Genomic DNA, 27,469 nt, shown 5'->3' with positions numbered 1-27,469 from the left:
TGTCCTTAAGAGCGGTGGAAGTCCCGGCCGTCAGGTCACCTGCAATCAGGAGGTTATCCCCTTTCCTCTGTATAGGGAATATTGTTGATGGAGGACCATTATTAGGTTGGGCACTGGTAGTCCGGGAAGAGACCTTTCACAGAGGCATTTAAATCGTTGGAAGCCAAAAGGTGCATGAGATGCTAATGGTAATGGGGTACAATGGCAGCCGAGGGCCTCCTAAAGCCCTCCAATAGCTGCCATCTGTGTATTACCATAAAACCCTGTAGCATTGCACTATATAGTACCAATAATGAAACAATTCACCCATTCAGCATGGCTGGAGCGGCACTGCGCATGATCGACCTCCGCCTCTTCAGAGCCCTGGATTTCAGAATAGGTGGGGGTCCCAGCAGTCGGACCTCCAGAGATAGGCAAGTTATCTCAAACTTAAGAAAACCCCCTTTAAGGGTAGTTACTTCCATTAGGTGGCCCTAGTGAGCCAGCTTCTATTCTTCCATCCTATAATCACATATTACTGCCAGCAATGGATCCAGCCCATACAAAGTGATCCGGTGGAGGTTGCCTTTGTTCTTACCCTACATGAAGGCACTGGGTCACTAGTGGAGCCCTTGTTTATTGAGGTCATTAATTATTCTGTACATCCCTAATATTACACAACATGGCCATCCACAGCCTCTCCATTTTTTGCCTCTCTCACTGATGCAGAACCACAGCCCGGGGCAGTCAGGCCATGCTGGGGGTTGTAGTTTTGCAGCAGCTGAAAGTCAAGGATCTACAAAATCAAAGTGTATAACACAGATGGCAGGAACTTGGCCAAGGACGAGGGGTGCACAGGCTGGCCGGGCCTGTGTCATTGTGGGAGTCCCCTTCTTAGATGTTGGGGGTGTTTAGAGAAGTCCCATTTATGTCCATTAGGTTCTCCAGGGAAAGCAAGAGATGACAAGGCTGCCAGAGCTTGCTGAGAGTTGTAGCTCCACAACTGGTGTTACAGTATTGGGCTGTCATTCTATACGAACAGCGCCACCTAGATGGACAGAAGGAGAATGCACAGGAGGTAATGAGCCCAGAGTTATATTCAGCAGCTCAGGGAGCGTCGTACTGATGGACGGAGGCGCAATACGACGCTCCCAGATCGCCACATGAGGCACATAAGGTTTGTGTTACAGTTCGCAGATTTCTTTGAAAATTCACATTGTTCATGGACGTCGGCGGCCCAGATTACGCAACGTTCTCCAGGATGATGGCGATACCCTGACCTCCGCCAATACAAGCTGACCCCACCGCGTATTTACCGCCGCGACGTCTGGAAATAAGGAAAAAATATAAGCATTAAACATTTAGGTCTCCAGATTTGGTAGAAAAACCTTTATTGGGTTCCCGCACCTCAGCTCGTGAGTCAGATGAGCGATGATTCGAGATCCGGAAGCAGCTAAGGGATGTCCAAGGGCGATGGCTCCGCCGTTCACATTGGTCTTCTCCCGGTCCAGGCCGAGCACTTTCTCCACCGATAAGTACTGAGCTGCGAAAGCCTCATTCACCTGGTAACAGAAGACGCAGTGGTCACACCGCAGGGCCGGCTACTAAACAGGACGCCACTTACCCTATATGCACTATGCACTCATTTAAGGGCCCCGACTCTTCCATGGATCACGTCTGATACTTAAGGGACCAGACAAGGCCATTTATAAAAGAGTTGTGCACTTTCTAGAGGAAGACTAGTCGGCCAATGACTAAATTCTGCCAAGTCAGGGGGTAGCCGCACACGTCGTCTGCGAGCCTCCATAAATCTAAAGTGTTGGAAGCATGAAGCATACAGGGCCCCAGGGATGGTGTGCGCTACCGCTCCGTCCATGGTCTATGGCAGAGCTGGGCAAACTGCACCTGGAGGGCCACATAAGGCCCTCTGGCTGTTCCAGTCTGTCCCGCAGACAAAGACAGCTGAAGGGATAAAACACTGACCCGAACCATGCCCTCACCCGCTGTCTATCCGCCACCATTATCCATATCCTCAGGATACAGACAGCGGTGGATATATTGATGGAGAACGGGCCGCTGGCTCCTTCTTCCACCTATCAGCGCGTATAACTAAGACAGCTGACAAGATGACATTATTCCGTGCACCAGAGACCGAAGCAAACCAGAGAGAGTCGAGGGAACGGGAGCGATATATGTGCTGGTTTGGTTTTTTTCATATGTGTATGGCATGTTTGAATGTATATAGGGGGCTCATGCTGTATAGAGAGAGGCTGTGTGGGGGCTCATGCTGTATAGAGAGAGGCTGTGTGGGGCTCATGCTGTATATAGAGAGGCTGTGTGGGGCTCATGCTGTATAGAGAGAGGCTGTGTGGGGGCTCATGCTGTATAGAGAGAGGCTGTGTGGGGGCTCATGCTGTATAGAGAGAGGCTGTGTGGGGGCTCATGCTGTATATAGAGAGGCTATGTGGGGGCTCATGCTGTATATAAGGAAGCTATGTAGGGGACTTATACACAATGTTCCCCATATAGCCTCCTATATGCATTATATCAGAGGCTATGTGGGGGTCGCATAATGTATATAGGAGGTTATGTAGGGGTTCATACTGTATGTAGGGGGGCTGTGGGCAGACTTAGATGGTATATAGGGAAATATCAGTATACTTAATTCTGCTCAATATTAAGTCGTACAATTAATATTGGGCAGAATTAATTTCAGCCTATTGGTTCGGCCTCCACAACAGTCATGGTCTCTCATGTGGCCTCTTGGGAAAATTTAATTGCCCACCCCTGCTCTATGGGATTGCTGGAGTGCAGTGCATTGCCATCTCTAGCAGTCCCATAAAGAATGAATGGCGTTGTCGCTCAGGAGAAGGGGTCCCAGCAGTCGGACCCCCAATGCTCCACAACTTTAACTCTTTGAGAACCAGTACATATAAACCTGCGCTTACCTCTACCAAATCCATGTCCTTAAGGGTCAGGCCAGCTTTCTTTAGCGCTTCAGTAATGGCAGGGACGGGACCTAGATGAATGAGAGAATAGAAGTAGGGGCTGTATACATTTAACAATACTCAGAGACGTTCTTCTATCAGGAAGGCCAGATTCACAAAATCCATGGTTTCGCGACCTGTACCCAGACTGTCTGCGAGTCTCCTCCTGACCCAAACTCGGCAGCCTCGTAGGCATTTGGACCGCTGAACACAAATGCACTGCAGAAATGTAATTAACTGCATGCCCAATTTATTAGGGATTTTTTTTTCATCTTAAGAAATGGTTGCATCGTCTGGCCAGTGCAACCACAGCGAAAACTATTTAAAAAAGGATTCGGACAATATATTTAATTATATAACTACTTCTGGGCCTCCCAGAGACCATTAAGTCTGGACGGTCCAGACTTTACTCTGCACTGACATTCTAAAACATCAATGCAGAGAAAGCAGCTTGCACAAGATTGCGTAGCTGTGAAGGTGGGAGCCAGCTGTCAGACTCCTCACTGATCAGATTAACATGGTTTATTACTAGATTTACCTTCTCCATCGCCGTCTACACAATACTGAACCAGCGCTTAAGTATGCAGATTAGGAAGAGATTAAGAAGCACTCACCATGCTTCCTCCTCCGGACCCAGCAGTCATGTGATTGCTGAGTGTAGGGAGGGAACAGAAGCTGCTGGGTCCTAGCTGACATTGTCAGCTCTGCTATAAAGGCAGGAGGCTCAATGCTTCCTGTAACAGGGTCTGATAAATACACCAGCCCCAGTTACAGGGGAAATAAACAATAAAAAGACAGTATTAATATGTTCAAATCCCATTATAAGATCTTTTAAGACCTTGTGGGGCACAGTGTGTGAAATAAATGAAAAACAAAAGCAAAAAGAAAATAGGAAAAAGTAAGAATAAATTATAAAAAAAAAAAGAAGATGATGCCAGTTTGACTTGCTGTTTCTAGCCCAGTCATTGTTAAAAAAAATTAAAAATATGGCCAATATATAAAATTATTTCTCTGCAAAGTGTTAAAATTGTCTTCGTCTTAAAAAACAAACAAATTACAAAGTGGAATCTAGACGTGTATTCCTGCCTGTTCTTTAAATTTTCCACACAATATCAGCAAAAATTTAAAAAAATCCTATGTATATCTGAACGAGAAAAAAAGTGCACGTATAGTAAAACCCGAATTATTATTTTATTTTTTTTTTTTTTTCTTTTCCCTTTAATATACCAAACTGCAGGGGTACAACATGGGTAAATGCTTGCACTTTGGGCTAAAACAATAATTTTTGCAATTTGGTTTCATTTGAAATGTTACGAGTTGACTGTGAATTTGAATTGTGAATGAACTGTGAGCTCGATCCAATGCAGAGTTTGTAACTTTCACCTTCTTTATCTGAACCGAATTTATGACCACAGAACACATCAAAATTGGGATCAACGTTTAGTTCATAAATCGGCTAGAAAAGGCAGATAAATCAAGTTTTCTGGCTTTCCCCATGTGCGAGGATAACATTTTCTTACCAATGCCCATGATCTTGGGATCACATCCTGACACATGGTAGGCCACAATCCTAGCCAGAGGAGTGAGCTTGTGTTTGGCGGTGGCTTCCTCGCTGGCTACAATGACGGCTCCAGCTCCATCGCAGATCCCCTGCAAAAAAAAAGAGAAAAAGTGTCACTACCAAGCCAGTCTGCTGGGAGGACTTCACTCCAGGGGTCTCCTACTCAAATTATGCATGGGACCCCCCTCATTACTGCAAATTATAACCATTTTGATGACATCTCTCCTGAGCCTGCTCTGTACACTTGCACATATCAATGTATAATGAAAAGGTTTTTGTTTTTTTCTTTTTTACTTTTAGTATTTCAGTTCATCAGCACCTTTGAAAATTCTGTATTTCATGCAAATGTTGCCCCCCAGCAATATTTGTATCCAGTCCAGACAATTCACTGCTAAACAGTCAGAGATTCTCCTTGCACCAGAGGTCTGAGCTGCCGATCCATTTTTTATTTTCTAGACCAGATACAATTTTTGCAAACTCTTTACAGTAGATTAGGTCTGGAGGGGATTGTGAAAATGGTGAGACATTAAAAAAAAAAAAAAAAAAAAGTTTCAACTGTAAAATGCACTTTTTAGCAAGAAAAAAAATCTTGCTAAAAAGTGTGTGCATGTCTGATAGTCCAGGGACAGCGGATCGAGGAGAACGTATTATAGTAAGGTGCGTACGATAGTACAAAATATACAGTTTTGGAACATTTCATTACACAATAACAACCAGCAAACCTGTGTGCAAAATGACCTATAGAGCCACATTAAAGAAGCAATGCGCGCTCTTCCTCACCGAGGCACTTCCTGCAGTAACAACTCCATCTTTCTTGAACACGGGGGGCAGTTTTGCCATCTGTTCCAGGGTGGTCTGTGGTCTTGGGTGTTCATCCTGATCCATTTTAATGGGTCCTTTCTTTGACTTTAATTCAATAGGCGCCATCTCTGCCGCAAAGTATCCGGCATCCTTAGCTGAAAGTATAAATGACACACAATTCACAGTATAGATCCTGAGTAGGATACCGCTGCACGACCAGCTCTACCCTCACCTACTGTATCCTCACCCATCCCTCGTAGATTGTGAGCTCTCGCGGGCAGGGTCCTCGCTCCGCCTGTACCAGTCGCTGTCACATTGTGTTCAAGATTATTGAAATTGTTCTTGTATGTATACCCCCTTTTTCACATGTAAAGCGCCATGGAATAAATGGCGCTATAATAATAAATAATAATAATAATAATAATAATAGGGAAATACCACTGTGCGTCGTCTGTGGGGGAAGGTGAAACTGTGAAAATACAGCTTGTAAACACAGTAGATCAGTGCTGCTGTATGATGTAGTGATATAGTTGTGCTCAAAAGTTTACATACCCCGGCAGAATTTTTCCTTTCTTGGCCTTGTTTCAGAGAATATGAATGATAGCAAAACAACTTTTTCTCCACTCATGGTTATTGGTTGGGTGAAGCCATGTATTGTCAAACTACTGTGTTTTCTCTTTTTAAATCTTAATGACAACCAAAAACATCCAAATGACCCTGATCAAAAGTTCACATACCCCAGTTCTTAATACCGTGTATTGCCCCCTCTAACATCAATGACAGCTTGAAGTCTTTTGTGGTAGTTGTGGATGAGATTTTTTACTTTCTCAGATGGTAAAGCTGCCCATTCTTCTTGCCTAAAAGCCTCCAGTTCCTGTAAATTCCTGGGCTGTCTAGCATGAACTGCGCTCTTGAGATCTCCCCAGAGTGGCTCAATGATATTGAGGTCAGGAGACTGAGATGGCCACTCCAGAACCTTCACTTTGCTCTGCTGTAGCCAATGACAGGTTGACTTCGCCTTGTGTTTTGGATCGTTGTCATGTTGGAACGTCCAAGTATGTCCCATGCGCAGCTTCTGGGCTGATAAGTGCAAATTTGCCTCCAGTATTTGCTGATAATGTGCTGCATTCATCTTTCCTTCAACTTTTACCAAGTTTCCTGTGCCTTTGTAGCTCACACATCTGCAAAATATTAGCGATCCACTTCCGTGCTTTACTGTAGGAATGGTGTTCCTTTCATCATAGGCCTTGTTGACCTCTCTCCAAATGCAACGTTTATGCTTGTGGCGAAAAAGTTTAATTTTGGTCTCATCACTCCAAATTATCTTGTTCCAGAAGTTTTCAGGCTTGTCTCTGTGCTGTTTGGCGTATTGTAGGCGAGATACTTTGTGGCATTTGCGCAGTAATGGCTTTCTTCTGGCGACTCGACCATGCAGCCCATTTTTCTTCAAGTGCCTCCTTATTGTGCATCTTGAAACAGCCACACCACTAGTTTTCAGAGAGTCTTGAATTTCAGCTGATGTTCAGGATGCAAAGAAAAACCCACAAATAACAATTTTCCTGGCAGTTGTGGCTGAAATTTTTGTTGGTCTACCTGACCGTGTTTTTTTTTTTTTTTTTTAACAGAGCCCCTGATTTTCCATTTGTTAATCACAGTTTGAACGCTGCTGACTGGCATTATCAATTCCTTGGATATTTTTTGTATCCCTTTCTTGTGTTATACAGTTCAACTACCTTTTCCCGTAGATCAGTTGACAATTCTTTTGCTTTCCCCATGACTCACAATCCAGAAACGTCAGTGGCTGGATGAAAGATGCAAGAGTCTGTCTGGATCCCAGAAACTCACTCAGCTTTTATGCACACACACTGATTACAAGCAAACCGGTCACAGGTGAGGATGTTATCTTTAGTAGCCATTCAAACACATTTGTGTCCAATTCTGTGCATGTTATCAGGCCAAAATCACCAGGGTATGTGAACTTTTGATCAGAGGTCATTTGGATGTTTTTGGTTGTCATTAAGATTTAAAAAGAGAAAACACAGTAGTTTGACAATAAATGGCTTCACCCAACCAATAACCATGAGTGGAGAAAAAGTTTTTTTTGTTGTCATTCATATTCTCTGAAACAAGACCAAGAAAGGAAGAATTCTGCCGGGGTATGTAAACTTTTGAGCACAACTGTATATGAAACAATGCAAGATTCCTGTGTCTTATGGAGCAGCAGGAGAATAGAAGACACAACTACAAAAGGTAAAACCGGTCAACAGTTCCTCGGCTTGTCTGTTGAGGGCTGTGTGTATGTAGTGAGAGAATCAGATAAACCCTTTAAAATCAGCTATGTCCTCCTCCAGTAAATTAAACTTTCAGAAGCAGCTATGTCCTCCTCTAGTAAATTAAATCATTATAAGGATTTGTATCTCCTCTCTGTTGTGGTTATATAAGACACCGGGGCATCTTTTTACACGGCTGAAAATATTATGTACGAAGTAAAGTTCAGACTCCTTGCGATCAGTAAAATGTTCACCTGATTTTTTTTTTTTTTTTTGCACATTCACATTACATTGACATGCATTAATTAATTCACCCAGTCGGTACTTGGCTTTTCTCAAATTAATTTATGAGGGAGTGGATTCTCCTATTGTTTTCTACAAACAGTGTCAACAAAATCATCAAAAAAAGTGAATTGATTTGTTCACTCTAAAATATGCCAAATCTGAGAATCGGCTCCCCTCCTCCTGCTCACGGCTGGCATCTCTCAGAGATGAGAATTTCAGCAGATTTTGAAATCAATCTGGTAAAAAGTAAACTCTCTGTCCCTGTGATAGCGAGAGAAATCATCTGATTTGGTAATAGCATGTATTTGAGAAAGGTTTTATCATTTCATCCTCTGCCACTTTTTGTTTTTTTCAGAAGTGATAGGTCCACTTTAATGCCACGGCCCCACTATCAGCCTTGGGGCCATGGCCTTTGGCTGATTATCAGGATTTCCTCAGCACCAGGCATTGTAATCAATGTAATTGTACTGCACCCTGAAGGTAGTTAGCATAGAAATATTAATAATCTTTTGCAACGGAAGTAGAAACTCACCGGCTTTCCACCTCTGCTGAGTCTGGAAGGAATACTTATCACAGTCCTCTCTGGTAATGCCGTATTTTTCTGCAAGATTCTCAGCGGTGATAGCCATGGGGGTCTTGATGAGAGAATCAGTAAGACCAGCCCACAAGGTGTCTTCCATCTGGAATAAGAAATCTGCTGAAGTCAGTTATTAACTACTTTCACCCATAGACATCCAGGCTGTCTAAGTTCTGAAAGGTCACTGCACAGTAGAGCAGCTGCATGCGATAGTATGGGAGCGAGGAGCCAGCTGTCAGACACAGCCAGACTCCCCATAGAGAAGGCAATTTATTACAGTCTCTGCCCTCTCAATCGCTATACACACAGCGCTGAACGAGAGCAGTGTATAAAGTGCTAACGGCTGCATTTCCACTGTAACTGGGGCTAATATAAAACAGCCCCAGTTACAGGGGAAGTCATGGGTTATTTTTGTTGATATACATTTTTTAATTTTGTGTCCCTTTTCATAACAATTATCAGACACCTTAACGGGGCGGGTTAAGTAACAATTATTTGTATTGGCAATGGCCTATTTTTTATTTAGTTCACATATTGTGCCCCCCCATAACATCATAAAACATAAAATACCTTTTATGTTCAACATTTAAAAAGATTTTTTCTTTTTTTTAAAGAAAAAAAAATCTTTGAAGGTTGACATGCCCATCCAAAAGGTATTTCATGTTTTAGGACCTTATGAGAGGCACAATATGTGAACTAAATGTAAAATAAATAAAATAATAGGTAATAACTAGTGTTGAGCGATACCTTCCGATATCAGGAAATATCGTATCGGATTGGATCGGGCCGATACCCAAAAAGTATCGGATATCGCCGATTCCGATACCGGAAACCAATGCAAGTCAATGGGACACAAATATCGGAATGAAAATAAACCCTTTCTTTCCTTGTAGGTTAATTCTACATGAAGGAAAGCAACTAAGAATAATGTAGAATGACATGAAAAGCCGGCAATTCAGCAGCGGCATTCACCGGTACCCGACAATTTACAACAGAAAGAATAGAGCATCACACATAGATTAGATAGATAGAAACATGTCAGTCACATATATAAGAAGTGCAGTGACAGTGTTGCTTACTGTACTTGTCATTTAGTGTAAAGGATTTATTAAAAAAAATATTAGTGTTTTCGTGCACCGTCTCTTTAAAAAAGCCGGCCGGCAATTCAGCAGCGGTACCCGACAATTTATAACAGACAGAATAGAGCTTCACACATAGATTAGATAGATAGAAACATGTCAGTCACATATATATGAAGTACAGTGATAGTGTTGATTACTGTACTTGTCATTTAGTGTTAAAATAAAGGATTTATTTAAAAAAAAATTGGCGTGGGGTTCCCCTTAATTTTAGGCTCTAGCGGAGGTTAAGCAGACGGCTGGGGCAGATGTTTGAAGCCTGGGAAGGGGGTAATACCCACGGAGCTTCCCAGGCTACTAATATCAGCCCCCAGCTGAATACCTAGCCTTTACTAGCTATTAAAATGGGGGAACCCCCCAAAAAAAATAACGTGGGGTCCCCCCTAATTTAATAGCTAGCACAGGCTAGGCAGACAGCTGGGGGCTGATATTAATAGCCCAGGAAGGGTGCCATGAATATTGGCCCCCTCCCAGGCTAGAAACACCAGCCGTCAGCCGCCCCAGAAATGGCGCATCCATAGGATGCGCCAATTCTGGCACTTAGCCTCGCTCTTCCACGCTGCCCTGGTGCGGTGGCAGGGGGTAATAGGGTTGGGGTTGATGTCCTCTTATAATGCCAGCTGACATCAAGCCCAGGTTAGTAATGGAGAGGCGTCTATAAGACACCCCCATTACTAACCCCATAGTCAAAGTTAAAGAAAAACACAAACACCCAGAATAAAGTCCTTTAATTGAAATAAAGACACAATCCTTTATTGTTCTAAATTAAACCATACTTACAATCACGCCCATTCCAGCTGAAGCCAACGATCTCCTGCAATAAAAGTAAAATAATAAAGCAACCTCATCCTTACCTTTCCATGGTTCCCACGACAGCTTCAGCTCTGCTACATCGAGATGACAGGCTGGACCGCAGCAGAACGCTGCCATCCAGCCTGTCATCCCGCAGACACTGAGAAGAGCAGGCATGCTTGCGCTCCTCACTGTCTCGCTGTGACGGCATCCAGATGAGCGGAGGTCATGTCCAATGAACTCAGCTCACCTCATGCACGTCACTGACAGCGTGGGAAAATTCTCCTGCACTCAGCGCTTCAGCGTGAGAATTTTCCCACGCTGTCAGTGACGTGCATGAGGTGAGGTCATGTCCAATGAACTCGGCGCACCTCATGCACGTCACTGACAGCGTGGGAAAATTCTCACGCTGAAGCGCTGAGTGCAGGAGAATTTTCCCACGCTGTCAGTGACGTGCATGAGGTGAGCTGAGTTCATTGGACATGACCTCCGCTCATCTGGATGCCGTCACAGCGACACAGTGAGGAGCGCAAGCATGCCTGCTCTTCTCAGTGTCTGCGGGATGACAGACTGGATGGCAGCGTTCTGCTGCGGTCCAGCCTGTCATCTCGATGTAGCAGAGCTGAAGCTGTCCTGGGAACCATGGAAAGGTAAGGATGAGGTTGCTTTATTATTTTTCTTTTATTGCAGGAGATCGTTGGCTTCAGCTGGAATGGGCGGTAAGTATGGTTTAATTTAGAACAATAAAGAATTGTGTCTTTATTTCAATTAAAGGCATTTTTTCTGGGTGTTTGTGTTTTTTTTAAATACTTTACTAGAAATTCATGGTGGTCATGTCTAATATTGGCGTGACCCCATGAATTTCGGGCTTAGGGCCAGCTGATAATGCCAAGCTGGCCTTAACCCCTTTATTACCCAGTGAGCCACCGCACCAGGGCCCTGGAGGAGTTGGGTACAGCGCCAGAAGATGGCGCTTCTATGAACGCGCCATTTTCCGGGGCGGCTGCGGACTGCAATTTGCAGCGGGGGGGGCCCAGAAAGCTTGGGCCTCCCTGCGCTGCAGATTCCAGCCCCCAGCTGCCTAGTTGTACCTGGCTGGACACAAAAATAGGGAGAAGCTTCACGTATTTTTTTTTTTAATTATTTCATGAAATTCACGGAATAATTAAGAAAAAAAGGGCTTCCCTATATTGTTGTGTCCGGCCAGGTACAAATAGGCAGCTGGTGGTTGGGGGCAGCCCGTTCCTGCCTGCTGTACCTGACTGGACACAAATATAGTGCGAAGCCCCACATAATTTTTTTTTAATTATTTCATGAATTTCCTGAAATAATTAAAAAAAAATTGACTTGGGGCTTTGCACTATATTTGGGTCCAGCCAGGTACAGCAGGCAGGAACGGGCTGCCCCCAACCACCAGCTGCCTATTTGTACCTGGTTGGACACAACAATATAGGGAAGCCCTTTTTTTCTTAATTATTCCATGAATTTCATGAAATAATTAAAAAAAAAAAACACGTGGAGCTTCTCCCTATTTTTGTGTCCAGCCAGGTACAACTAGGCAGCTGGGGGATGGAATCTGCAGCGCAGGGAGGCCCAAGCTTTCTGCCCCCCGCTGAAAATTGCAGTCCGCAGCCGCCCCGGAAAATGGCGCGTTCATAGAAGCTGGATGCTGTACCTGGCTGGCATACAAAAATATGGCGAAGCCCACGTCAAAAGTTTTGGGAAAAATTAATTAAAAAATAAATAATAATTTAGGGACTGCATCTTTATTAACTCCTCAAATGTACAGTGATAGTGTTGATTACTGTACTTGTCATTTAGTGTTAAAATAATGGATTTATTTTAAAAAAAAATGGCGTGGGATCCCCCATAATTTTAGTCTCTAGCGGAGGTTAAGCAGACGGCTGGGGCAGATGTTTGAAGCCTGGGAAGGGGGTAAAACCCACGGAGCTTCCCAGGCTACTAATATCAGCCCCCAGCTGAATACCTAGCCTTTACTAGCTATTAAAATGGGGGACCCCCCCAAAAAAAATGACGTGGGGTCCCCCCTATTTTAATAGCTAGCAAAGGCTAGGCAGACAGCTGGGGGCTGATATTAATAGCCCAGGAAGGGTGCCATGAATATTGGCCCCCTCCCAGGCTAGAAACACCAGTCGTCAGCCGCCCCAGAAATGGCGCATCCATAGGATGCGCCAACTCTGGCACTTAGCCTCGCTCTTCCACGCTGCCCTGGTGCGGTGGCAGGGGGTAATAGTGGTGGGGTTCATGTCAGCGCCAGCTGCCATGAAGCCCAGGTTAGTAATGATGGGCGTCTATAAGACACCCCCATTACTAACCTACAAAGTGTTAAAAAGAAAAAACACACACTACACCCAGAAAAAAATAATTTATTTGAAATAAAACACACCATTTAATTTAATTCTTAGTTTACTAAAAATAATAGTTACCTGTCCACGTTCCTGCGCTGATCTCCCATGCACAGCTGTCACATCTGGAGATGGTGACAGCTGTGCATGGCTGCTGTAAGCTCACACTGCCGGGAACACGTCCGCTCCTGGCAGCGGGAGCCCCTGACTGAGGTCACCGGAGTGCATTCAGTCAGCGCAGCTCCGGAGACCTCCTTTACGGCAGTGCTGTACCGTGGGAATTTCTCACTATACAGCAGGGCCGTAAAGCAGCTAACCGGAGCAGCGCTGCCTGAACTCCGGTGAACCCGCTTATGCAGTGACGGGGCTGCTTTACGGCCCCATCATTCTAGCGGCGGCAGCGGTTCAGAGCGGTCACATTCTATGTGGCTGCTCTGAACTAGAGATCTTCGTGGGACACTCGTGGACTACTACGGAGGGGTAAGGATAAGGTTGTGGTTTATTATTTTATATTTTATTACAGGAGATCGATAGCTTCGGGGAATTAGGTGTCTTGGTGAGTATAGGTGTAGTTTTTTATTTTTTACTTTATTTTAGGTGGTGATCGGCGGGGACAGGTAATGTATAAACTAATTTATTGTAGGTAACCACTGGCCACCAATGACATGTATTTAACATTTATTGGGGACACAGTAGGGCAATTTAAATAGCAGGATCAGGCTGATGGGAACTACTGCTCCCATCGAGCTGATCCTGCTGGCAGGAGTGGACGGGGGACAGACATAGGCCGATGGGAGTAGTAGTGTCACATCGGCCTATGTCTGCCTGCACGCACACACACCGCACACATCGCACAGACACCCCGCACACACACCCCGCACACATCGCACAGACACCGCGCACACCCGCACAAACATCGCACACACACCCCGCACACACACTAATCATGACGGGTCTGGGAGGTGAGGCTGACCTGTGCGGCCGTGGGAAAGTTCATGTGAGTTCATGCAGTCAAGCATGAACTCACATGAACCCTCTGAGGGCAACGCGGCGACTTCAAATGAACAGCTGATCGGCATCACCTGATACCTCAGCTGTTCATTTGAAATAACCGGCGGGAAAGCGCAGCACAGAACGGGAAAGCCGGCGGTGAAGTCTTTTCACTGCCGGCTTCCCCGCCCGGGTCCTTCACTCCCCGCTCCTTGGAGCTGCGCTCCCCGCCCGGTCCTAACTTACGATCGGGATGGGAGGTGGCGAGGGGAGCGGAGGATCGGGGTGGGAGGCTGCGGGGAAGCAGTATGGGGCTGTGTGATTGTTTAAAAGCCGGCGGCTTTATACCGCCCGCCGGCTTTTAAACAATCAGGAGAATTCTCCCCCGCTGGGATGGCATTCTGATGACAGGCTGGATCGCGCTGCCATCCAACTTGTCATCCTTCACAGACACTGCAGAGCGCAGGCATTATGGGAACTTCCGATTCCGGTATCCGATATTGTAAAAGTATCGGAATTAAGTATCGGAATTCCGATACCGCGAATATCGGCCGATACCCGATATTACAGTATCGGAATGCTCAACACTAGTAATAACATAAAAGCCAGTGTCAATCCAAATATTTTTTTATTTATTTATTTATTTTTTTACAGAAAAGGAAAAATAACAGTGTCCCATATATAAAAATAACTATTACAGGAAGAAGAGAAAAGTTTAAAATGTATTTATATAAAAAAAAATAAATAAATAAATAAATAGAAAATGGTCTGGTCAGGATTCGGGGGGTGGAATGGGCTGGTCCTGAACTGGTTGATAAACGTGGCAAAAATTGTATTGTACAAAATGGCTATTCTGGAATTTTTTTTTTGATTAATATATTTTCAGCCTATTCTACAATCCTGATCTCCTTACCTTAATATCAGCTCCTAACTTGGTACCGAAGCGAATGTTCCTCACGGCGTATGGAGCTTGGCTCATGCTCTCGGAGCCTCCGCACAAAACGATTTCTGACTCCCGAAGGGCAATTTCCTAGTGTAGAGAAAAAAAAAAGAAGAGCGAGAGAGGTCATCTGATTGGTTACTGTTTGCTCCGACTCATTAACCCCTTCATGAAATATGCCGTAAATGTACGTCATATGCCGTCTCCTTCACTTTCATGCGGACTCGCACATTTTCTATGTGCAGCACAAGCAGCTTCAAGTTCCCCATAAGGGGACAAAAAAAAAATACAGTAAAAATAAAACAATTGCACTTTTTTTTGCAATTTCTATGCACTTGGAAATTTTTTTTCCCTGTGCACTATGTGGTAGAATCAATTGTGTCATTCAAAAGTACAAATTGTCCTGCAAAGAACAAGCCCTCATACGGCTATATTGACGGGAAAATAATAATAATAAAAAAGTTATGGCGCATGGAAGAAGGAGAGGAAAAAACTAAAAATGTCTGCTGCGTGAAGGCATTAAGGACGCGGCTACTTCGTTTTCATTTTTCCCCTCCTTTTTTCGAATAGCCATAACTTCTCTTTTTCCTCGCAGGACGAGTTGTAGTTTTAAATGACAACATTCATTTTACCATATAAAGGAACGGAAAAATGGGAAAAAAATCCAAGTGAAATGAAATTTAAAAAAAAAAACAAAAACAATTTTCTTTACAGTTTAATCTAAATTTTTTATTTGTTTCGCCTTTTTCTGAGACCTTTTCAGAGGGTTTTTCATTTATATTATTTCAGGGTACATATGTTTTGATCAATTGTTTATTGCATTTTTAGTGGGGGAAGGGGTGCAACAACAAGAAATCAATGGTAATTTTGATGGTTCGATTCCCCCCCCCCCCTTATGATATTTACACTACACTACATTTACACTATTTAATATTTTGTTAGATTGGACTTTTACAGATGCTAAAATTCCAAATCTATATTTTTCCGTATCTTTTCATTTTCAACTGGGGAAAATTTAAAGGGTGCACGGTGAATCAAACTTTAATTTTTTTTTAAACTTTCCATTTTTTTCAGCCCTCATAGGGAACTTGAGCCTCAGCTGTCAAAGCAACTCATCATTTCCTTGTGATCAAATCGAGGGAGGGATGGGGGATGCAACGCCTGGGTCGGATTGTGGTATTTAGATGCCATTGTCAATGCTTGACTGCAGCAGTTAAGAGGTTAACAGCAGCAATCTATGTGCGTCGATCACTACTATTAGAGGCGGATGTCAGCTGTGTAATGCAGTCGCAGGACCGGCCTTAGGCTGAATTGTGCCCTGTGCAAAAATGCTCTTTGGTGCCTCACGTTATTATTTACTAAGAACACACGAGCGTGCAAGAACACACGAGCGGACCCCTACACCGTGTGTGGCTACAGTGAGAAGCATGCTCACCTCCACTACATTTATTCTTAATGGAAGCGCTAAGAAGAGGTGAGTGCAGCACTCGCTTACCTCCTGCACTCCTATTGGAAATGCATGGCGTTCAGGAGCCCATGCTCAACCTCAGCTCCATTTGCACAGGTCTCTTCAGAGCCCCATTGTCAGGGTTGATGGGAGCCCCAGTGGTCGACACCCAATAATCAGGGAGTTATTCCCTACCCTCTGAAAGGGAATATATTTCAAGCTTGGTAAAATTCCTTTAATTCCCCCCATAGACATTGGACAGTTGACGGATAAGATTGTTTGGCCAAGCACAACTATGATCTCTATTAGAAATCTGCTGGGAGACTCCTCTGTATAAGGGGGAGGGGGATCAGATGATGTCAGGGCATGCTGGTGCTTGTGGTCCTGTCCGCAGTATAAGGAGGGGGATGGGGGCATGTTGGGGGGATACGCTGGACCTCGGTATAAGGGGACAGTGATGTAAAGTAGCTAGCAGAGCAGGGCCGCAGTGCTCTCACCCCATGGTTTAATGCCTGTATCTGTGTATTAGATGGCCGCCTCCTCCCCCACACTCTCCAGGGGCAGGTGCAGGGCGGACCTTCCACACAACAGAAGCAATAAGCAGTGACCGCTCTTGAGCTCACATACACGGGCTGTCATTGTGCAGCTGGCAGGGGCTGACTGGAGGCAGATCTCCTCCATCCTCAGCGCTGCCGTCACTCTTCACTCTGATTGGTAGACCAGTAGACAGAAGCCACTGCTGGACCAATCATCGCTGGGCTCACCCTTTGTCCCTCCCTCTCTAACTTACAGCCTATCAGACTTTAGTTCCCTCGGGAGTGCCCAGCCCCCTACAAGAAAAATGTTGGCCAGAAAAGGGCATAGAACGTAAAAATCTGGCCCCCACCGGTGTGCAACTGGCCCCCACCCTGCGTATGTTCAAAACATCGGGCCGTGCTCCATTACGTAATACTTGATAGGGCTTTAAGGGGTTAAAGGGTTTTTCCTAAAATCCCAACTTATCCCCTATTCATGTCAATGGCACTTCCAGAAAATAGTCATGGCTACGGACCGTGTATGCAGCGGAGGCTGGGGGTGCGCACTTCTGCTCCATTCACGAGGGGGTTCCAGAGCACCCGTTCATTAGGTTCCACAGCCCCTTCCACCTTGCTTTACACTGCAGCTCTGCCATTATATACACACACATACCCAGAAGCCATTTTCATACCTGACACCCATTGACAATGGACTGGAAACCGGAGCCGCAGAGTCTGTTGACCGTCAGAGCTGGGACAGGTATCGGTATTCCTGAGCGGAGGGCGACATGGCGGGTCAGGTATATGGCGTCGGTCGCCGTCTGCAACATCAAACCTCAGTGTCACTGATCATAAGGCAGGAAATAAAGACAAATACAAGAACGTCTGCAGTAAGGCACGCCATACCTGGGCCACGTTGCCGTATATCACACTATCCACGGCGTCCGGGGCGACATTCCCGGCAGCGAGGGCGGCTTTCGCAGCGATTTCGCCAAGGTCAGTAGCCGTGTGGTCCTTCAGGACCCCGCCATACGTGCCAAACGGCGTTCTCTTGGCCGCGACAACGAAAATACCTATAAAAAAATAAATGCAAAAATCGCTACAAAAACTAAAACTCTCAGTAGGCATTGATAGAACCTGCTGAGGGCAGTAGTTTGAACAGAAATTTGTAAATGATCGCAGCAGCACAGTGTACTTCAGGAGAGGAGTCTGCCAATACGGTGCGAGCCGTGGGATGATGTTCTTGCGGTGCAAAATCGTATGTAAAAAATAGGAAGAAACTGTGCGAAAGTAGGGAGTGGAAGGGAGTGTCCAGCAGCGGTGACCTATCCACTCATATGATGATGTCAGTGAGGACATAACAAGGAGTTAAGGTCCAGGAAGGTATATCACAACATATATCTATGGGACTGCTGTCACACTGTAGCTTCTACAGTGTAACCTTTGGAGCAGCAATGGCTGAGAACGATCCCCTGCCCTTCATACATATCAGTCTGCTGAACTTTGGCTCAGTCACATTCTTTAAAAAAAAAAAAAAAGTAAAACCACAGCCAAAATAAAAGGTAAGTGTGAACATCGCCTTATGGATCACTGACTGATTGAGGTCACTGACGACCCACAGGACTAATCTCTCTCCTGCCCAGATGGTTCGTTACAATATATCAGTCGGGTTCAGACTGTTTAGCCTCATTTAGACAACCACGTTTTTATGCAAAGCAGAGAGCAAGCACACCAATGTGAACAGCGCCATAAGAGAAGAGTTTCTCTACATCATACATGTCATACTCTGGCCCACGACACCAGAACCACCACCCCTATGTGGGGCCCATTATTCCGCATGGAGGACTGTGCGGGGCCATTATTCTGTATGCAGGACTATGTGGGGCCATTATTCCGCATGGAGGACTGTGCGGGGCCCATTATTCCGCATGGAGGACTGTGCGGGGCCCATTATTCCATATACTGGTTGGCCCGCGACTTTGTCCAAGTTTTTCATTTTGGCCCTCTGTGTGTTTGAGTTTGACATTCCTGTTCTACATGGATGGTATGGAAAAAAAAATGCAGCATGTGTTATTCGCTTCTGAAAAGGAGGATTAATCGGGCAGCTGAGTTAAAGTCTTTTATGAACTTTGTGGGGATATAAAGTTTTTTTTTGTTTGTTTTTTTTTCTATGTACACAAGTACAATATATAAAGTTGTATTTTAATGGTCCATCATTGTCTTAAAAAAAAAACCAAAAAACAAAACAGATGAAAAACAAAAATGTATTTTCTTCATATTTTTCTCATAAACGTAACAAAAAAAAAAATTATATATATATATATATATATATATATATATATATATATATATATATATATATATATATATATATATATATATATATATATATATATATATATATATATATATATATTTATTTATTTATATTCAATGTGCGGATGGTACCCGGGTCTGGAGAAGAGGAGACTCTCATCCAGACCCGAGTACCATGGTACCTGTAAAAAAAAAAAAAGAATTTAAAATAAAAAAAGTTACATTATACTTACCTTCCGATGGCCCCCGGTGTTTTCTCCTCTCCGTCCGGTCTTGCGGTGGTCTAAAAGGACCTGCGGTGACGTCATTTAGTCGTGTGACCTGTCACATGACTAAATGACATCACCGCAGGTCCTTTTAGACCACCGCAAGACCGGACGGAGAGGAGAAAACACCGGGGGCCATCGGAAGGTAAGTATAATGTTTATTTTTTTAACATTTTTATTCCTTTTTTTTTTTAACTATTACTTGGTCACACTATATAAATCCATGCCGGTTGCATGGATTTATATAGTGTGACCAAGTTGTCAAGCACTTTCCAAGTGATGCAAAAATAGCTTGGAAAAGCGCATTATGCATCGTGGGCACATAGCCTCAAACTACCATAGTTAACCCCCTACAATGAATGAATACCGTAAAAAAAATTAAATAATTTAAAACATGGTGAACGGAGAGAAATATATAATTTTTGTTCATGCTGTCTCCCAAAAATCGGAATAGAAAACGATCAAAAAATTTATTATTATGTGCCCAAAAAATGGTACCAATTAAAAACGTCAACACATCCTACAAAAAAAAACAAGCCCTTACATGACTGTCGGCCGAAATATAGAAAATAAATAAAACCAGCAAGGAAAGGTTCGGCGCACATTTATCCTGCGCTCTACGCCGAGTGCTTACAACGGGGTTTCCGTAAATATCTGAAATACGTGATACAGATAGAACCCCTGTAATGAGGCAAATGGGGACACTGGACGCTGTAGCACCTGTGATCCGGCGGTGTCCGTCTTTTTAGGCATGCATAGTTTTGTGCACTTATGAAAAGAAGGACAACGCTGAACAGAGGCCAGATTAACTCTGCTGCCTCATAATAGTGAATGGATCCCTCGGGGATTCATCTCAATTACGTCACTTGGAGATTTAGATGGAAACCCTGATGCAAGTGTTCAGCGTAGAGCACAGGATAAATGTGATCCCAAATGTTCTGTACCCCAAAATGTCACCAGTAAACCCATGAAACAAGTCCTCACTCAGGTCCATCATCTGTTAACAGAAATATAGGGGGCTTCCATGTTACTGGTAGAACAAAGGCTCTGGAAAAGTGACATGGCTCCCACCAAAAGAAATCCAGCGAAATCTGGGCTCCCAAATCTAAATACCCACCTCCCTTCTGAGCCCCACAGTGTGCCTAATCCGCAGTTAGTGTACACATGTTGGGCTCTCATTGCTACAGAAATGTCAGCTTAATTAAAGGGTGCATATCTCCAGAAGCATGTACTGGTCACTACAACAGATTTTTACATTTTCACTCAGAAGCATCCACTGCTGCTTGTTTCTGGAAAACACCCATGGAGTCAAAATCATCACTACACCTGTAGATAAATTACAGGAGTCTGCAAACTTTTCTAGAAAACTCTGCACTCCAGGAGGAAAATAGCGCTCTGTTCCTCCCGAGTCTCGTCCTATGGCTAAGCAGTACTGTACAGCCACATATGGGGCATTTCTACATTCAGCAGAAATTGTGGGACAAATTATGCCGTCATTTTTACCTATTTCCCAGTGTGAAAATGGAAAATATGGAGCTAAAACCACAATATAGTGGTAAAAAAATATATATTTTTTTCACTGCCCAATGGTATAAAATCCTGTGACCAGCCTGTGGTGTCAATATGATCACTGCACCCCTAAATGAATTCATTGAGAGGTGTAGTTTGTAAAACGAGGTCACTTATAGGGGGGTCTGCTGTCCTGGGACCTCAGGGGCTCTCCCAGTGGGTTATGGCACCCGCAAACCAGAATAGTAAAATCTGCACTACAATATGGCGCTTCTTCCCTTATATGAGCTTTGCACTGTACCTAAAAAGTAGTTTCCGACCACATATGGGGTATCAGTGTACTCAGGAGAAATTGTCTAACAACCCAAGGTCCAATTTCTCCTATTATGTAACCAAAAAAGAGCCAAAAATGGAGAAGTGAAACCAATATCCACAAAATATCGTGAAGGACACTGCTCACACTAATACAAAAACAAAGGAATACTATTAAGAATGAAACATATAATAATATTTTATTAGATAACAGACAATATTCCAGAATAAATAAATATAGAGAATATATATGATAATAGATGACTAAGGTGAAAGATACGATCGGGGGTGAGCAAAAGCAAACCCCAACAAAGAGAAAGGAGGACTCATACCCTCCTGCAGACAGCTATCCGTCTAATGTGTCCAAGTGCAAGTCCTGGGGCTCATGCCCAGATCTCAGACTACACAAGGACACAGAACAGTACAATGACTAGGTTAAAGCAAATAAAGAGTGTGACCAATCTGGTCAATAGAACCAGATAAATACAAAAATCACATAGACGTCCACATAGTATATGGTCACACATTACCTTGAGTCATATTAAGGTATAGAGGTATACGGTCTGCAGAACGGGAAACAAACAGCGCGCCTCGACGCACGTTTCACCTGAATGGCTTCGTCAGGAGGCGTAGCCAGACAGGGCAGGTGAGTATATTTATATAAAATAATAAGCAGAGGCGTCCAATAGGTGCGCCTCCAGTCGCGGCGTCCCATCCGCTCCGGCGTGCAGATGATACCCCCGCCACCCGGCAGAACAGGAAAAAGAAACACGTCACTTCCCCGTTGTCCGGGCGACCAAGGGCGCGCCCACAACGCTCGGATCACAACACGCGAGCGGGGACCAGCAGAGGCCGGACGCGCACCTGAAACAGAGGGGGAGTGTGACATGCAACCAAATATCAGTCATCGGTAAGTAAGTGGGTGGCCAGTCCACAAACTCCCAGAGAAGTTCTCCTATTAGTCCTTTCGAAAATTAAAAACTTGGGGCTAAAACAACATTTTAGTGGAAATAATTTTACTTTTCACTTTCACAGCCCAATGTTATACAATTCTGAGAAATACCCATGGGTTTAAAAAATGCTCATTGCACCTCTAAAGGAATTCTTCGACAAGTGTACTTTTCAAAATGGGGTCACTTGTGGGGGGTTTCCACTGTTTAGGCACATAAGGGGCTCACCAAATGTGACATGGCGTCCGCTATAAATTCAAGCCAATTTTGCGCTTCAAAAGTTAAATAGCGCTCCTTCCCTTCTGAGCAGTGCGCCCAAACAGTAGTTTTCCCCCACATATGGGGTATCTGTGTACCCAGGACAAATTCTACAACTAATTGTATGGTCCATTTTCTTGTTACCCTTGTGAAAGTGAAAAATGTGGGGCTAAAGCAACATTTTGTGGGAAAAAGTAAAATTAAATGTTCTCCTTCCACATTGCTTAAATTCCTGTGAAGCACCTGAAGGGTTAATAACCTTCATGAATGTGGTTTTGAGCACCTTGAGGGGTGCAGTTTTTAGAATGGTGTCACTTTTGGGTATTTTCTGTCATACAGACCCCTCAAAGTCCCATCAACTGTGCTGTGATCCCTAAAAAAATAGGTTTTGTAGATTTTGTTGGAAAAATGGAAAATTGATGATAATTTTTTTTGGTTAGGAAGTTATAAGGGTTAAAGATTTATGTTTAAAAAACTGTGCTGATGTAAAGTAGAAGTGTGGGAAATGTTATTAACTATTTTAAAGGACACAAAAATTCAAAGTTTGAAAACTGCGAAATTTTCATAAATAAAAGAGCAAAATATATCAACCAAAATTTACCACTATCATTCAGTACAATGTGTCACGAAAAAAAAATATCTCAGAATCAGTGGGATCCGTTGAAGCGTTCCAGAGTTTTTACCACAAAGGGACGCTGGTCAGATTTTAAAAATGTAGCTCGGTCATTAACGTACAAAATGGCTTGGTCCTTAAGGGGTTAAAGGAAGTCTGCTACCCCCAAAACTTAAATTCATAGCGCACACACTGACACCCTCTGAGCGAACACACTTAGTAAATGAGCCACTCATACGGATTGGAGAGGGAGGCGAGAGCATGAAAACTTACAAAGTGTGTGTGCTCAGCCCCCCCAGTGTCAGTGTGTACTCTCTGATCTCCCTCTACTGTCAGCATCACCAGCTCACTTACAGCAGGTGTGCTCAGCCCCCGCAGTGTCAGTGTGTACTCTCTGATCTCCCTCTACTGTCAGCATCACCAGCTCACTTACAGCAGGTGTGCTCAGCCCCCGCAGTGTCAGTGTGTACTCTCTGATCTCCCTCTACTGTCAGCATCACCAGCTCACTTACAGCAGGTGTGCTCAGCCCCCGCAGTGTCAGTGTGTACTCTCTGATCTCCTTCTACTGTCAGCATCACCAGCTCACTTACAGCAGGTGTGCTCAGCCCCTGCAGTGTCAGTGTGTACTCTCTGATCTCCCTCTACTGTCAGCATCACCAGCTCACTTACAGCAGGTGTGCTCAGCCCCCGCAGTGTCAGTGTGTACTCTCTGATCTCCTTCTACTGTCAGCATCACCAGCTCACTTACAGCAGGTGTGCTCAGCCCCCGCAGTGTCAGTGTGTACTCTCTGATCTCCTTCTACTGTCAGCATCACCAGCTCACTTACAGCAGGTGTGCTCAGCCCCCGCAGTGTCAGTGTGTACTCTCTGATCTCCTTCTACTGTCTGCATCACCAGCTCACTTACAGCAGGTGTGCTCAGCCCCTGCAGTGTCAGTGTGTACTCTCTGATCTCCCTCTACTGTCAGCATCACCAGCTCACTTACAGCAGGTGTGCTCAGCCCCCGCAGTGTCAGTGTGTACTCTCTGATCTCCTTCTACTGTCAGCATCACCAGCTCACTTACAGCAGGTGTGCTCAGCCCCCGCAGTGTCAGTGTGTACTCTCTGATCTCCTTCTACTGTCAGCATCACCAGCTCACTTACAGCAGGTGTGCTCAGCCCCCGCAGTGTCAGTGTGTACTCTCTGATCTCCTTCTACTGTCAGCATCACCAGCTCACTTACAGCAGGTGTGCTCGGGCCCCGCAGTGTCAGTGTGTACTCTCTGATCTCCTTCTACTGTCAGCATCACCAGCTCACTTACAGCAGGCGTGCTCAGCCCCCGCAGTGTCGGTGTGTACTCTCTGATCTCCTTCTACTGTCAGCATCACCAGCTCACTTACAGCAGGTGTGCTCAGCCCCCGCAGTGTCAGTGTGTACTCTCTGATCTCCTTCTACTGTCAGCATCACCAGCTCACTTACAGCAGGTGTGCTCGGGCCCCGCAGTGTCAGTGTGTACTCTCTGATCTCCTTCTACTGTCAGCATCACCAGCTCACTTACAGCAGGTGTGCTCAGCCCCTGCAGTGTCGGTGTGTACTCTCTGATCTCCTTCTACTGTCAGCATCACCAGCTCACTTACAGCAGGTGTGCTCGGGCCCCGCAATGTCAGTGTGTACTCTCTGATCTCCTTCTACTGTCAGCATCACCAGCTCACTTACAGCAGGTGTGCTCAGCCCCTGCAGTGTCGGTGTGTACTCTCTGATCTCCTTCTACTGTCAGCATCACCAGCTCACTTACAGCAGGTGTGCTCAGCCCCCGCAGTGTCAGTGTGTACTCTCTGATCTCCTTCTACTGTCAGCATCACCAGCTCACTTACAGCAGGTGTGCTCAGCCCCTGCAGTGTCGGTGTGTACTCTCTGATCTCCTTCTACTGTCAGCATCACCAGCTCACTTACAGCAGGTGTGCTCAGCCCCTGCAGTGTCGGTGTGTACTCTCTGATCTCCTTCTACTGTCAGCATCACCAGCTCACTTACAGCAGGTGTGCTCAGCCCCTGCAGTGTCGGTGTGTACTCTCTGATCTCCTTCTACTGTCAGCATCACCAGCTCACTTACAGCAGGTGTGCTCAGCCCCTGCAGTGTCGGTGTGTACTCTCTGATCTCCTTCTACTGTCAGCATCACCAGCTCACTTACAGCAGGTGTGCTCAGCCCCCGCAGTGTCAGTGTGTACTCTCTGATCTCCTTCTACTGTCAGCATCACCAGCTCACTTACAGCAGGTGTGCTCAGCCCCCGCAGTGTCAGTGTGTACTCTCTGATCTCCTTCTACTGTCAGCATCATCAGCTCACTTACAGCAGGTGTGCTCAGCCCCTGCAGTGTCAGTGTGTACTCTCTGATCTCCTTCTACTGTCAGCATCACCAGCTCACTTACAGCAGGTGTGCTCAGCCCCTGCAGTGTCGGTGTGTACTCTCTGATCTCCTTCTACTGTCAGCATCACCAGCTCACTTACAGCAGGTGTGCTCAGCCCCTGCAGTGTCGGTGTGTACTCTCTGATCTCCTTCTACTGTCAGCATCACCAGCTCACTTACAGCAGGTGTGCTCAGCCCTTGCAGTGTCAGTGTGTACTCTCTGATCTCCTTCTACTGTCAGCATCATCAGCTCACTTACAGCAGGTGTGCTCAGCCCCTGCAGTGTCAGTGTGTACTCTCTGATCTCCTTCTACTGTCAGCATCACCAGCTCACTTACAGCAGGTGTGCTCAGCCCCTGCAGTGTCGGTGTGTACTCTCTGATCTCCTTCTACTGTCAGCATCACCAGCTCACTTACAGCAGGTGTGCTCAGCCCCCGCAGTGTCAGTGTGTACTCTCTGATCTCCTTCTACTGTCAGCATCACCAGCTCACTTACAGCAGGTGTGCTCAGCCCCTGCAGTGTCGGTGTGTACTCTCTGATCTCCTTCTACTGTCAGCATCACCAGCTCACTTACAGCAGGTGTGCTCAGCCCCTGCAGTGTCGGTGTGTACTCTCTGATCTCCTTCTACTGTCAGCATCACCAGCTCACTTACAGCAGGTGTGCTCAGCCCCTGCAGTGTCGGTGTGTACTCTCTGATCTCCTTCTACTGTCAGCATCACCAGCTCACTTACAGCAGGTGTGCTCAGCCCCTGCAGTGTCGGTGTGTACTCTCTGATCTCCTTCTACTGTCAGCATCACCAGCTCACTTACAGCAGGTGTGCTCAGCCCCTGCAGTGTCGGTGTGTACTCTCTGATCTCCCCCTACTGTCAGCATCAGGACACGGACACTTTTTGTGTTTTCATTTTTTACTCCCCTCTTTCAAACAGACATAACAGTTTTTATTCTCCCGCCTACATCACCGTACAGGGGCTTGGTTTTTTTTTGTTTTTTTTTATTTGCAGGATAAAAGTTATAATTTTGAACAACCCCATTCTCGTTACTATAAAGAGCAAGAGAAAAATGGGAAAAAAATCCAAGTGTGGTGAAATAAAAAAAAGTCGCTGCAATTCCAACATTTTTAAAGGCATTAATCAGTCTGTAAAAACCATCCGGTAACTTGAATCTCCAGATCAGGACAATTACAGCGATACCAAATTTGTGTCTTTTTTTTTTAAGTCGCTAAAATAGCTAAAAAAAAAAAAAAAAATCAAAAATCGACATGTCTGCCTGTGTCGGCATTTTCCGAGACCCCTAACTTTTTTATATTTCTGTTAATGGAGCGGTGGGAGGTGTTCGCTCCTTCCCAGGTGACAATTCGGATATTTTTTCCCTTTACAGCATTTACCAATCAGATTGTATAGATTCATATTTCAGTACATCAGATTTCTATGAACGCGGGAGACCAAGTAGGTGCAGTTATTACATGTCCTTATTTATAACTGGGGACAAGAGGGGGAGGGGATTATTCAATTATTTTAAAATATATTTTTAAATACTTTACTGCATTTTTTTTAGTCCCTTTGGGACTTGACCCTGCGATCGTTTGACCCCTGATGCGCTCCATTAAGTAGTAGTACAGCAGTAAGGGGTTAATTATATAATGTATCAGGAAAACCGGATGTGATACAGGTGATCTGGGGGGATTAGGGGGTTATGTCACCCATAGGTTTGATTGGCTTTTCCCATGTGCAGATTGGGGCTAGAGCGATGACAGAATGCGCTGTGGGGGCGACAGTCCTACAGATACTTGTGAAAAGAAACAGGAAACCCCCTTAAAGAAGCTGCGGCACAGAGTGCGGGGCAGCAGTTACCTCGGAGCAGCGCCATGGTGCAGGCCCGGAGGGGAAGGTCAGGACGAGCGCGGCCCGGTCTCCTTCACAGCCCGATACAAAGTCCTATACGAAGACCACGCCCCTCTATAGTCACACGCCGCGCCTTCCAGATTACAGGCCACGCCCTCTCCTGGTATACGCGCGCCTTAGGGTTGACAGACCACGCCCCTCCAGGAATATGCCACGCCTTCCAACTCTCCAGACTTCGCCAGCGCCCAAAAGTTTACATATTAGACCCCGCCCTTTCCCTACTACAAGCCAATCAGACGCCACACTACGCCTTGCCAGAAAAAAAAAATTCCCCGCCTAGTCTGAGAACAGCTCCAAGCGCCAGTA

At 45.1% G+C, this 27,469-nt stretch overlaps 1 protein-coding gene across 1 annotated transcript; it reads right to left on the bottom strand.

Annotated features, from left to right (window-relative positions):
- Window positions 1–596: 596 nt before the first annotated feature.
- ACAA2 (acetyl-CoA acyltransferase 2) lies at window positions 597–27,265 on the bottom strand. The gene is made up of 10 exons (XM_073680476.1): window positions 27,113–27,265; window positions 17,556–17,722; window positions 17,342–17,470; window positions 14,661–14,777; window positions 8,416–8,563; window positions 5,308–5,483; window positions 4,487–4,616; window positions 2,928–2,998; window positions 1,387–1,541; window positions 597–1,306 (listed from the first exon to the last, which is right to left on the bottom strand). Exons 1-10 carry the CDS (start codon window positions 27,126–27,128, stop codon window positions 1,222–1,224), a joined length of 1,194 nt encoding a protein of 397 aa, XP_073536577.1. The 5' UTR covers window positions 27,129–27,265; the 3' UTR covers window positions 597–1,221.
- Between the last annotated feature and the right edge of the window lie 204 nt (window positions 27,266–27,469).

The sequence above is a fragment of the Phyllobates terribilis genome, unplaced genomic scaffold (genome assembly GCF_046119375.1).
Source record: "Phyllobates terribilis strain yellow unplaced genomic scaffold, ASM4611937v1 Scaffold_1__5_contigs__length_1240528914, whole genome shotgun sequence".
Lineage (NCBI taxonomy): Eukaryota > Metazoa > Chordata > Amphibia > Anura > Dendrobatidae > Phyllobates > Phyllobates terribilis.
Note: the sequence above shows the minus strand (reverse complement) of the source record. Positions and strands in the feature narration are given on the sequence as shown.

What these genes read in the sequence shown, in the direction of transcription:
- ACAA2 (XM_073680476.1), bottom strand. An exon ending in CCATTGTCAATGGGTGTCAG is followed by an intron (nt 14,778 to 17,341) that starts GTATGAAAATGG and finishes TCTCTACACTAG; the next exon opens with GAAATTGCCCTTCGGGAGTC. An exon ending in TCAGCAGAGGTGGAAAGCCG is followed by an intron (nt 5,484 to 8,415) that starts GTGAGTTTCTAC and finishes TTATACTTTCAG; the next exon opens with CTAAGGATGCCGGATACTTT.